The following is a 9,458-nucleotide window of genomic DNA, read 5'->3' as shown; positions in this document are numbered from 1 at the left end:
GTGTGTGTGTGTGTGTGTGTGTGTGTGTGTGATGTAGAAAGACCAAAAGAAGAGCCTCAGGAAGGACAGGAAGTTAGTACTGTCCATTGTTTTAAACTGGTCAAGGACTGAATAGACTTAATTTAATTAATAGCATTATATGAACCATTTGAGAAAAGAAGTGTTTGTATGCAGGGATCTCACACTTTTCCATTTCTGTGACTACCTGACAAACAACGTGGGGGAGGAAAGATCTTTTTAGCTTGCAGCTCCAGAAGGTCCCAGTCCATCATAGTGGAGAAAACATGACAGTGCAGCTCAGTTCATGGTGGCAGGAATGCATGGCAGTGACTGTTCATGCCACAAAGTCCAAAAAGCAGAGAGCAGAGGCCAGGTCTACCCTTCAAAGCCTGCCTCCTCCAAGCGACCTACTTCCACCACCTCATAAAGGTTCCATGACCTCCCAGAATAGTACCACCAACAGGGGACCAAGTGTTCAAAATATGAGCCTCTAGGGGACATTTCACATTCAGACTGCAGCAGGGAGGTTTTAGAGTCTGGGGAGAAGAGAAGGGTGGGGCTCTTTCTAGTGGCCATTATAACAACCCAAGAGGATCTTACACTGGGCAAGGAATGAGGGCTGAAGGGAGGTTTAGGGTATGTAGGAGTGTGAGAGAGATGCTTTCAAGTGGGGAAACTGGGATATAATGGCTGAAGAGAGGCAGCCAGAGAAGGTACCTAGAACATAGATTTGTGTCTGTGCATGCATGCTTGTGCATGTGGTGCTGTGGATGACAACCAGGGCCTTCTGTGTACTAGGCAGGGCAAATGCTTTACCACGGAGCCACACCCCTAGCTGTGCTGAAGGGAGAGGAGGTAGTCAGCAGAGCAACAGACTGTGGATCAGAAGCACCCTAAGGAGGATGACATTTCTTTTGACATTGTTTGACATTGGAGGGAGAGAGACAATAATGATGAGAGCAGGAATTTTCTAGGTAAAAGGGTGTGAAATTGAAGAAGTGCATGTCTGATGCCTATAATTCCTTCTGTGAGGAAGCTGGGACCATGGTGGGGAGGACAGAGGCTGGGGGGGTGGAGGACTTGGGAAAATGGTGTGTGTGTAGGGGGTAGTAGAGTTGCTGTTGGGGTGCAGCCCAGCTGGTGTTGGGAATGGAGGAGGTTTGTGGTCACCTCATATGATCTTTACCCCCTCCAGCAGCTCTGTAATGCATAAGAGTTCAGAAAGGATGAGTAATTTTATTAATTTGGAACACTGAGTTTCAGATGAAGCAGAAAAACAGTTGATGGGATTTTGGAGTCTGGTTTTGAAGAGAAATAAACCAGGAAGTAGTATGTAGATCTAGCAAAGAGGTAAGAGCTGAGGAGTTAGGCTCTCGGTGAAGTGGAAAAACTGGTAGAGTTGAGTAGTAGAGGGAGAAAGCACAAAATATGGAATATTGTGATCAGAAAATGTGCTGGTAGGATTGAAGATGCTGGTGGCAAAGTGATGGGTTCTGACAGGGCCTGAGCTGTAGATCCAGGAGTTAGTAGCTGGATTCTGGGTGCAGGGTTTGGAGTTGAGGACATCAGGTCATATAAAAAGGCATAGATGGGCCATCTCAAGACTAGTGAGATTTCTCACAGTGCTTTCAAGTTTTAGAATGCAGAGGATGATTGGCATCAAAGTCCTTAGACTTCAAAGAAATGGTTTGATCTAGAAGCCGGTACTGACAAGAAGGGTGACATTGAGAGATCAAGCAGCAGTGTCCAAGGAAAACAGAGTCCTGCCAGAATGAGAAGAATGATGTGTTCACAGGCACTGAGGAGCCAGGGACCCTCATTCACCCTCCCAGCTCTGTAGAATGTTGGACATGAGATAGGAACAGTTGCAGAGGGACTGATGCAGTGAAGTAACATTGTATGGATTCCAGAAGGCATGTGGAAGAAACAGGTGGTAATTAAGAAGTAGAGGGGAGCCAGGCATGGTGGCACAAGCCTTTAATCCCAGCACTCAGGATGCAGAGGCAGGTGGATCTCTATGAGTTCAAGGCCAGCCTGGTCTACATAGCAAGTGCCAGGCTAGCTGGGGCTACAAGGAGACCCTGTCTTAAAAAGACCAAAAAAAAAAAAAAAAAAAGGAGAGGAGGAAGAAGAAAAAGAGTAAACTGGGGCTAACTAGGGGAAAAGGCACTTGCCACCAAGACCTGAGTTCAATCCCCAGAACCTACATGGTAGAAGAAGAGAACCAGCTCCTACAAGTTGTTCTCTGACCCCCACATCTGTGCCATGGCATGCATGTGGACCCCCCAAATAAATAAGTAAATGTAAAAAAATTGAAAGTATACATTGTGAAATCTTCTTTTCTCCTACCCCACCCCCAAAGAAAGCAAAATGCTGAGACAGGGAAGAGACCTATGTTTGAAACCAGAAGATACAAATAATGAAAAGTTCACATACCTTTTAATTAGCAGAGGATCAAGATTCACACCCAAGTCTCTTAGCATGTGGGCACTCAGGGGTCTGCTAGAGATATTCCTCCTAGCAGGGACAGCTCCTTTGCACATAAAGCAGAAAGGGGAGGCAGGAAGTTAGGCCAGCTGCACTCTCTGCCTCCCCAGACAACACGAACATCCCGAAAAGCCATCGCCTTTGGCAAGCGCTCCCACTCCATGAAGCGGAACCCCAATGCGCCTGTCACCAAGGCCGGCTGGCTCTTCAAACAGGTGAGGTCACCCTGCCATGTCACCCCCAGTAACCACCACTCTTCACTGTGAGTCCTCTGGGTTCACAGCAGCCCATGAACTTTTGGGTATATTTTCCTGTTGTTTCTAAGTGTGTCTCTCAATTGTATAAAGGCTCAGAAAAATTAAAGATCTTCCCAAAGTCACATCTATTAATTAGAGTCAAATTGAGGAATCCATTGGAGGCTCCTGATGAACAGACACAATGACTTTGAAATATGCCGTGCCACCAATCCCATCAGAGTAACCTATAGTACATTCTCTCGTAGGCCCTCTTGCTGTGTGGGGGCGGGGGCTGCCGAGTTTCACCAACTCTCCCCAGATGGACATTGCTGTATTCTTGCCTGCCCTTCTACTCACTCATCCTGGGTTACCTCTTGCTCCTATTGTCTTTCCTGGGGGAGGCCCAGAGCCTCAGAATGACAGAACTGGAAAGTCACAGGCAATATCTAATATCAGCTCCCAGCATCTGAGCTCTCCAGGGGGTTGCTGCCACGTGCTAGAGGCAGTGCTGCAGCTAGAGCCAGAACGTCCTTGGAACTAGCGCAGTGCTCCCTCACTGCATCTGCCTCCTCTTCACGCCCACCCCATGGCCCTTCACGTCTGTCTCTGTGTGTCCTGTAGGCCAGCTCCGGGGTGAAGCAGTGGAACAAGCGCTGGTTTGTTCTGGTGGACCGCTGCCTCTTCTACTACAAAGGTGAGCTTTCCCTGGGGCCAGCAGGTCAGAGGAAGCCCAGCACCAATTCTATCTCATCCTGCCCTGCTGTCGGGTTCTGTTGGTTTGGAGGGTCGTTGGCTGGCAGGTCTCCTCGGGCAGGTTCCCTGAGCTAGTGGGATGTGGCAATGGGGTGTCACACACGCATGTCACACAGCTCAATCTCATGGTCATTCACTCACTCATTCAGTTCCTAACTATCAGCACTTGCTGAGGAGGCAGAGTTCTGGGTTCCAGTTGGTGATATAGAAGGTGAACAGGGCAGACATTTGTGAAGTTCCTGGGTAGGGGGAAGAAAAGGACAAAGAGAAGAAAGTCAGTAGTTACTGCTTGTAGGTCACCTGATTGTGATTGATATTGGTCTTCCTCCTGGCCTAGTAGACTGTGTGATCTGATCTATAAGAGTTTTTACCATTTTGTTTACTGTGGAGTCCATAGCACTAAAAGCTGTGCAGGACACACAGGAAAGATATTCAGTCCATGTTGAATAAATAAATAGCCCCCAGCTTCTACTCTCTTTGCTGCCCCCCAAAACAGGAGGGCAAAGATCTGATTAGCTCCTCTAAGAAGTTGTTTCAAAGCATATATAGCAACATGTGTCAGTGCAGATACAGAGGGATGACAGTAATAGAGGCTTTGTAGGAGGCTGCTGTAGTGGGAGGAGATGGACAGGGAGATGAGCAGGAAGAGAGTGAAATGATCTCCGAGCAAGAGAGCCTGTTTGCTTACTTCCTTACCCTGGAATGGTGACGCCCATGTTTCCTTGGGCCTCCTGAGACCAGTGTGGTGAATCATTAATGCTGACAAACACAGGTTGTACCCATTGTTCCTCTGCTTTGGAGCTACTGTTCCTGAGTTGTATCCAGGCAGGGGCTGTAGATACTAGGATCAGGCACAGAGGAAAGTTCAAAACTGGGGCAGAAGAATCTGCCCTGGCCCAGGCCCCAAGTGCTGAGCCCTGGAACCCGTGTGGGGCAGGACCTAGGGCAGAGCCAGGGTCTCTGAAGAGAAGAGCAAAACATACCAAAGAGGGCTCATGGTGTACCCCCATCTTAGTCCATTTTCTGTATTTGGTAAAGGGGAGGGGTTTATTTTGGCCCTTGAATCTAGAGGCCTGGAGGTCTTCTGAGAGCTTGCGGGTAGTGTCTGTTTAGCTCTTGGTTCAGGAGCAGGGGGGTTGCGTGTGGAGGTGGGGAACTCTTGCTGTTTCAACTCATGGTAGAAAGTAGAAGGACAAGCAGAGGCATGTGGGAAAAACAAAACAGAAGGGCAGCTTTGCTTTGCAATGCCCTGTTCTGGAGGAGGAGCCTGCTCTCAGATGGGCATACCTCCTTAAAGACCGACCTCTCAGCACTGTCAGGTGGGAATCAAATTTCAACATGAGTGAGGACTAGGACTGACCACACCCTAACCATAGCATCATCTGAACACTGACCCACACTTTGCCATCTGGACAATGACAACCTGTTTCCCCAAGAGACAGCCCTGAGTCCTTACTCTGGCTTACCTCTTCCTATGAAAGGGCAGGCCAAACCAAATGTCTCAAGAATGTGATCAGAGAAGCAGACCTCAGAGTTTACAGTGGTTTCTTCCGAATCTACCTGAAGAGTTTTCGGGGTTACTGCCTAGGGAACAAGTAGAAACACCAGGGAAGAGTGGAAGGAAGGAAGCCACAGCCTCACAGTCATCCCCTACAGAATGCTCTCACTCTTTCTGGCACCCTGCTGATAGCCAGGACCCTTTCTTTGCAAATCTGGGATGAATTACATGGTAGCTCAAACCTAGGATCCAGGCTAGCAGCATGCTCTCCTGTGGAGGGTAGTCTGCAGCAGGGAAGGGCAAATCAGGCTTCTGGAGGCTGGGAGAACCTTAGAGTTACCCTCAAGTCAGTGGTGGTGACTTAAAACTGTAATCCTAGGACCAGGGATTCTGATGCAGGGGAATCATGAGTTTAAGGCCAGCCTGGGCTATATAGTGAATTCCAAGTCAGCCTAGACTACAGAGTAAGACCCTGTCTCAAAACGACAACACCCAAAGCATTACCTAAAGGGGCCAGAGAGCAAAAGGAAGGCCTGCCCCCTGCTCTGTGTATTGCTGTTGGAATTTCCCTGCTTATCAATACAGGACGGATAGGACAGGGGTCAAGGATGCTAGCTTTAGAGTCAGGCTCCCCGCTTTTTAAGACAGATTCTAATACTTAAGACTTAAGGAACCTGGACAACTTACTTAGCTTTTATGCTGACAATGGGGGTAATAGTAGAGCTTCTTCGTGGGGTGGTCTAGTAAGATACTGAACAGGCCTGATAACAAAGCGAACACTCCAAAAATGTTGGCGGTCATTGCCTTATCTGTGCATTAGAATGCAAACCCTCTGAGGGTGGGTAGCACTGTCTTTCAGCACTGTAGTGAATCATCTGGAACGGTGTCCACAGTGCACTCCTAACCCCAATTCCAAAGAGTGCTTCCTGGAGTATGTGTGCTAATCCTGGTGCCTGACAAGTAGTAGGCAGGCGTGGTGTAGTCACTGATACTTACCCTGGTCGGGCTGAAGAGCTGCTCACCATTCACTCCCCCACACAGGCATGCACGCACACACACACACACACACACACACACACACACACACACACACACTCTGTGCTTCTGTTTCCCTGACAGACGAGAAGGAGGAGAGCATCCTGGGCAGCATCCCCTTATTGAGCTTCCGGGTTGCAGCTGTGCAGCCCTCAGACAACATCAGCCGGAAACACACGTTTAAGGTCAGCTGGGCTTCTTCTTCTGGATGGAGAAGGGAGAGAGCTTGCTCTTCACAGGGGGCTACAGCAGGATCAAGAATCTCTCCCTTAGGAAGCCCCAGTGTAGTGGCAGGTGGCGGCCTCTAGATTCGTCTGATTCACTGTGAGGCAAAGCAAGGCCATGCTGTAATGCCCTCTTCTCTCTGGGGCCCCGTGGGTAAAGGTCACTGATGGGCCAGTAGGGGTATGCCTCAGGGGTGCCAGTTTTTATCAGGGAAGAAATCGTGTCCTGAGCCCTTTGGATTATCTACCTAGCAGCCTGCCCTAACCCTCTAGGGAGCAGAGCTATTGTGGGTGAAATTCTGAGATCTTCTCTGGTCTTCTTCCTCCTTACCTTGGGCCCAAGAACCTCCCCCACCCCCAAGCCAAACTTACTCAAAATTTTAATCTTTAGAGAATATTATGAGTTGAATTTTGTTTATGTAGACAAAGTTTTTCACCCTGTGGTGCTGAGGATGGAAGCCAGGGTCTTGCTGGGCAAGGGCTTTACCAGGAGGTGCCATATAGACAGCAATGGAGGTGCACCCCCAACCATGTAGGCAACACTTTGAGAGAACAAGAGCACAGAAAAATGGGACTTGCTTCCTGCTCAGTGTCACTCCCTCAGAACCCCTGGGGGATCTACTCAGCAAAGCTGTGCCTGCATCTGGCTCATCCTAGGACAGTGTTTTTCCACATTTAAAAATTCATGACCCACTAAAAACTATAAAAATCCTATGCCCTTTGTGTTTTGTGATCCAAAAAGCACTTGGCTCCTTTTCTTTTCCAAATATGAAATTATAATATTAACTCTGCATGTCTTATTACAAAGCCCCTTCTCCTCTAATTGAAAGTTACTGTCCAAGACCCTTTAACTCAAAGCCATGGCATTAGGTGACAGGAACTGCAGGTCACACCAGGTCAATACTTGGGCTCCCAGGGCCCTTTCTTCCCTACAGCTTCTAGTAAAAGAGGTAGACAGAACACATAGGTCCTGCCAAGGAGCAAGAAGGGACCTATTTGGCACATAGTTTCCAGCCTCCTAGGGTCTCATGTGCCAGAGGTGTGAACAGAATGAACAATTAATAAAACTCTGACTCCAGGGAGATGGGGTCTAACTGGGGAAATAGGAACAGGCTGTTTAACCAACAAACAGTCCTGCTACACATACACATTCACACCCACACACAATCTATAGCCTGTCTCACCCTCCATATCAGACCTGACAGAGCCACACACTCTAGGTTGGAGCTGTGCCAGCTGCAGACATCAGATAAATGTCCCAGAGTGACTGATACGCATCCTCTGCAGAGCTATCACTCCTGTGCCAACCATTCCCTTTCGCCATCCTCTCCCCCAAGGCATGCACTGCCTCTTTAAGGCCCCTGTGTAAGGGCTATGCTCAGTGGCCTACAAAAGGATCTGACTGGCGCTATTCAGTGGCCCATCCCCAGGGAAGGGAGGGGAGCTGAGACAGACAGATATCAGGCTTGTCCTGCTGTGGCTACCAAACACAACTCTTGGATGGCAAATAATGAGGAGCCAGGAACTGTCCCTGCCTGGCTACGGTTGAATGCCTTAGCCTCTTCTACCCTCTCCCTCAGTTCTCTGGCCCCTTTCATATTAGAAGCTGATGTCCCTCCCTCTGCTCCATCAATAGCCCTGTCTTTTCCCAGGCCCTCTGCCTTCTCCTGTCACAAACATTTGTTCCTGGGTCTGTTTGCTCCTTGTTCCCTGTGGCATGTTTTGTCCCCATTGTGACTGTGTTCAAGTACAGTCTTTACCTTCCTCGTGACTGGTCCCCAGTCAAACAGCTACACATACAGGTGGCTCGTGGAATGAACAAATTCATTTGCTGCCCACTCCCACATGATCATGCTAGTAGCTTCTCCTGTGTCCCTTGTGCCACCACACTAACCCTGTATTCTCATCCCAGAGGGCTCTCCCAGGCCCTGGGCACTGCTGTTTCAAGTCCCAGTGGCCCCTTTGCCCTCCCTATAGCACTCCTGCTGTTCATCAGCACAGTCCCATTCACAGCTCTGTCTCCTGCTGAAGGATGGGGTCTAGCCAAAAGAAGTAAACATATGTCCCTTGATGCCAAGGTGAAGGTTCCAGTTCCAAAGACTATCAGGGCTAGGGCAAGATAGAGGTAGAAATAAAAGTGAGCCACAGTCAAGGAAGTCTCCTGAAGGCTGGGCCAGGAAACACTGGAAAGGTATGAGCTTGGCTTTGATGCTTGGGAGAGACATAGGCTTAGCTGGAGGGTCAGGCCTTTCTCCTTCAGCCCCAGCAACCAATGGGTTTGCATTCAAGGGGGTCAAGGCTAGAATGAGACTCATCTCTGAGAGTCCTAATCACATTTGGTAGTGCCCTCCTGTTAGGTGACATAAACTTGACTGCCTTGTTTGAGAGATTAAGGGTTGTCACTTGGGGAGTACACTGAGGCCTAGAAGGAATCTAGCTAGTCCTGTGGCCTCTTTTCCTTGTGTCCTAAGAACCTTGAGTTTCACAAGGCAGATTTCCCCCCACCCCTGACCTCCCACTTTCATTGATTTATCAGTTAAGCTGGAGCAAAACAGCAACTTGTTTGCTAGCAGAAGAGCTGGCATTAACACTGGGGCTCCCTGACCCACTGCCCACCACAGCTCTGATTCCCATAGTGCATACACTTCTTGCTCCATGTTTTGGTGGGCTGAGCTGGGCACTGCTGGGTGCTGTCTTCTGGGTGGTGACAGAGTAGAAGGGGACAACCTGTACTACCCTTCCTGTGCTCCTAACTGTTTCCTGCCTCCTCCTCTGTCTCTCCCTCTTGTGTCGGTTGACCTGTCTCTGCCTCTCCTTCTGGCCGCATGAGGACCCCTTCCTCTGGACAGGAGCTCTCTTCTGGGTTCCCGCCTGCTGTGCCTGTTCACAGCCACCAACTAGGTAGTGTGCTCTGTTACCAGTGCTTACCCTGCATGCCATGGAAGGGATAGGGCCAGCTTCTCAGCAGTTAGACCTGAGATGGACCTATAGAGGGCTCATCTCCTCGGCCCCGGTGTACTTGCCTTGCAACTAAGGTGGAATTGGAGGGGAGTGAAGTTGTGGTAATTGTCCTTTCTACTTACAATCCCCTCAGCAGGGGAGGTAGGCTCTCTGGTAGTGTTCAGAGACATAGCCCAGGCAGATGCCTGTGAGGTAACCGTGGGGCACCCTCCTTGCCTAGCTCTTGAGCTCCTTCTAGGGAAGAGCTGAGGGCTCTGAATGGCC

General features: G+C 49.3%; 1 protein-coding gene across 3 annotated transcripts in view; it reads left to right on the top strand.

Annotated features, from left to right (window-relative positions):
* Plekha6 (pleckstrin homology domain containing A6) overlaps nt 1-9,458 on the top strand; it is a 142,765-nt gene that overhangs the window by 100,648 nt on the left and 32,659 nt on the right. The window contains exons 5-7 of one of the 3 annotated variants that reach the window (XM_029562194.1): nt 2,598-2,702; nt 3,345-3,417; nt 6,094-6,194. In XM_029562194.1, the coding sequence (XP_029418054.1) occupies nt 2,598-2,702; nt 3,345-3,417; nt 6,094-6,194 (279 nt within the window). Of the gene's footprint in view, nt 1-2,597; nt 2,703-3,344; nt 3,418-6,093; nt 6,195-9,061; nt 9,135-9,458 lie in introns of those variants that run through there. The other 2 variants (XM_008830385.3, XM_008830384.2) reach the window with 2 other exon arrangements.

The sequence above is a fragment of the Nannospalax galili genome, unplaced genomic scaffold, assembly GCF_000622305.1.
Source record: "Nannospalax galili isolate Female #2095 unplaced genomic scaffold, S.galili_v1.0 scaffold113, whole genome shotgun sequence".
In the NCBI taxonomy this organism is placed as follows: Eukaryota; Metazoa; Chordata; class Mammalia; order Rodentia; family Spalacidae; genus Nannospalax; species Nannospalax galili.
This window is presented reverse-complemented; position numbering and strand designations above follow the sequence as displayed.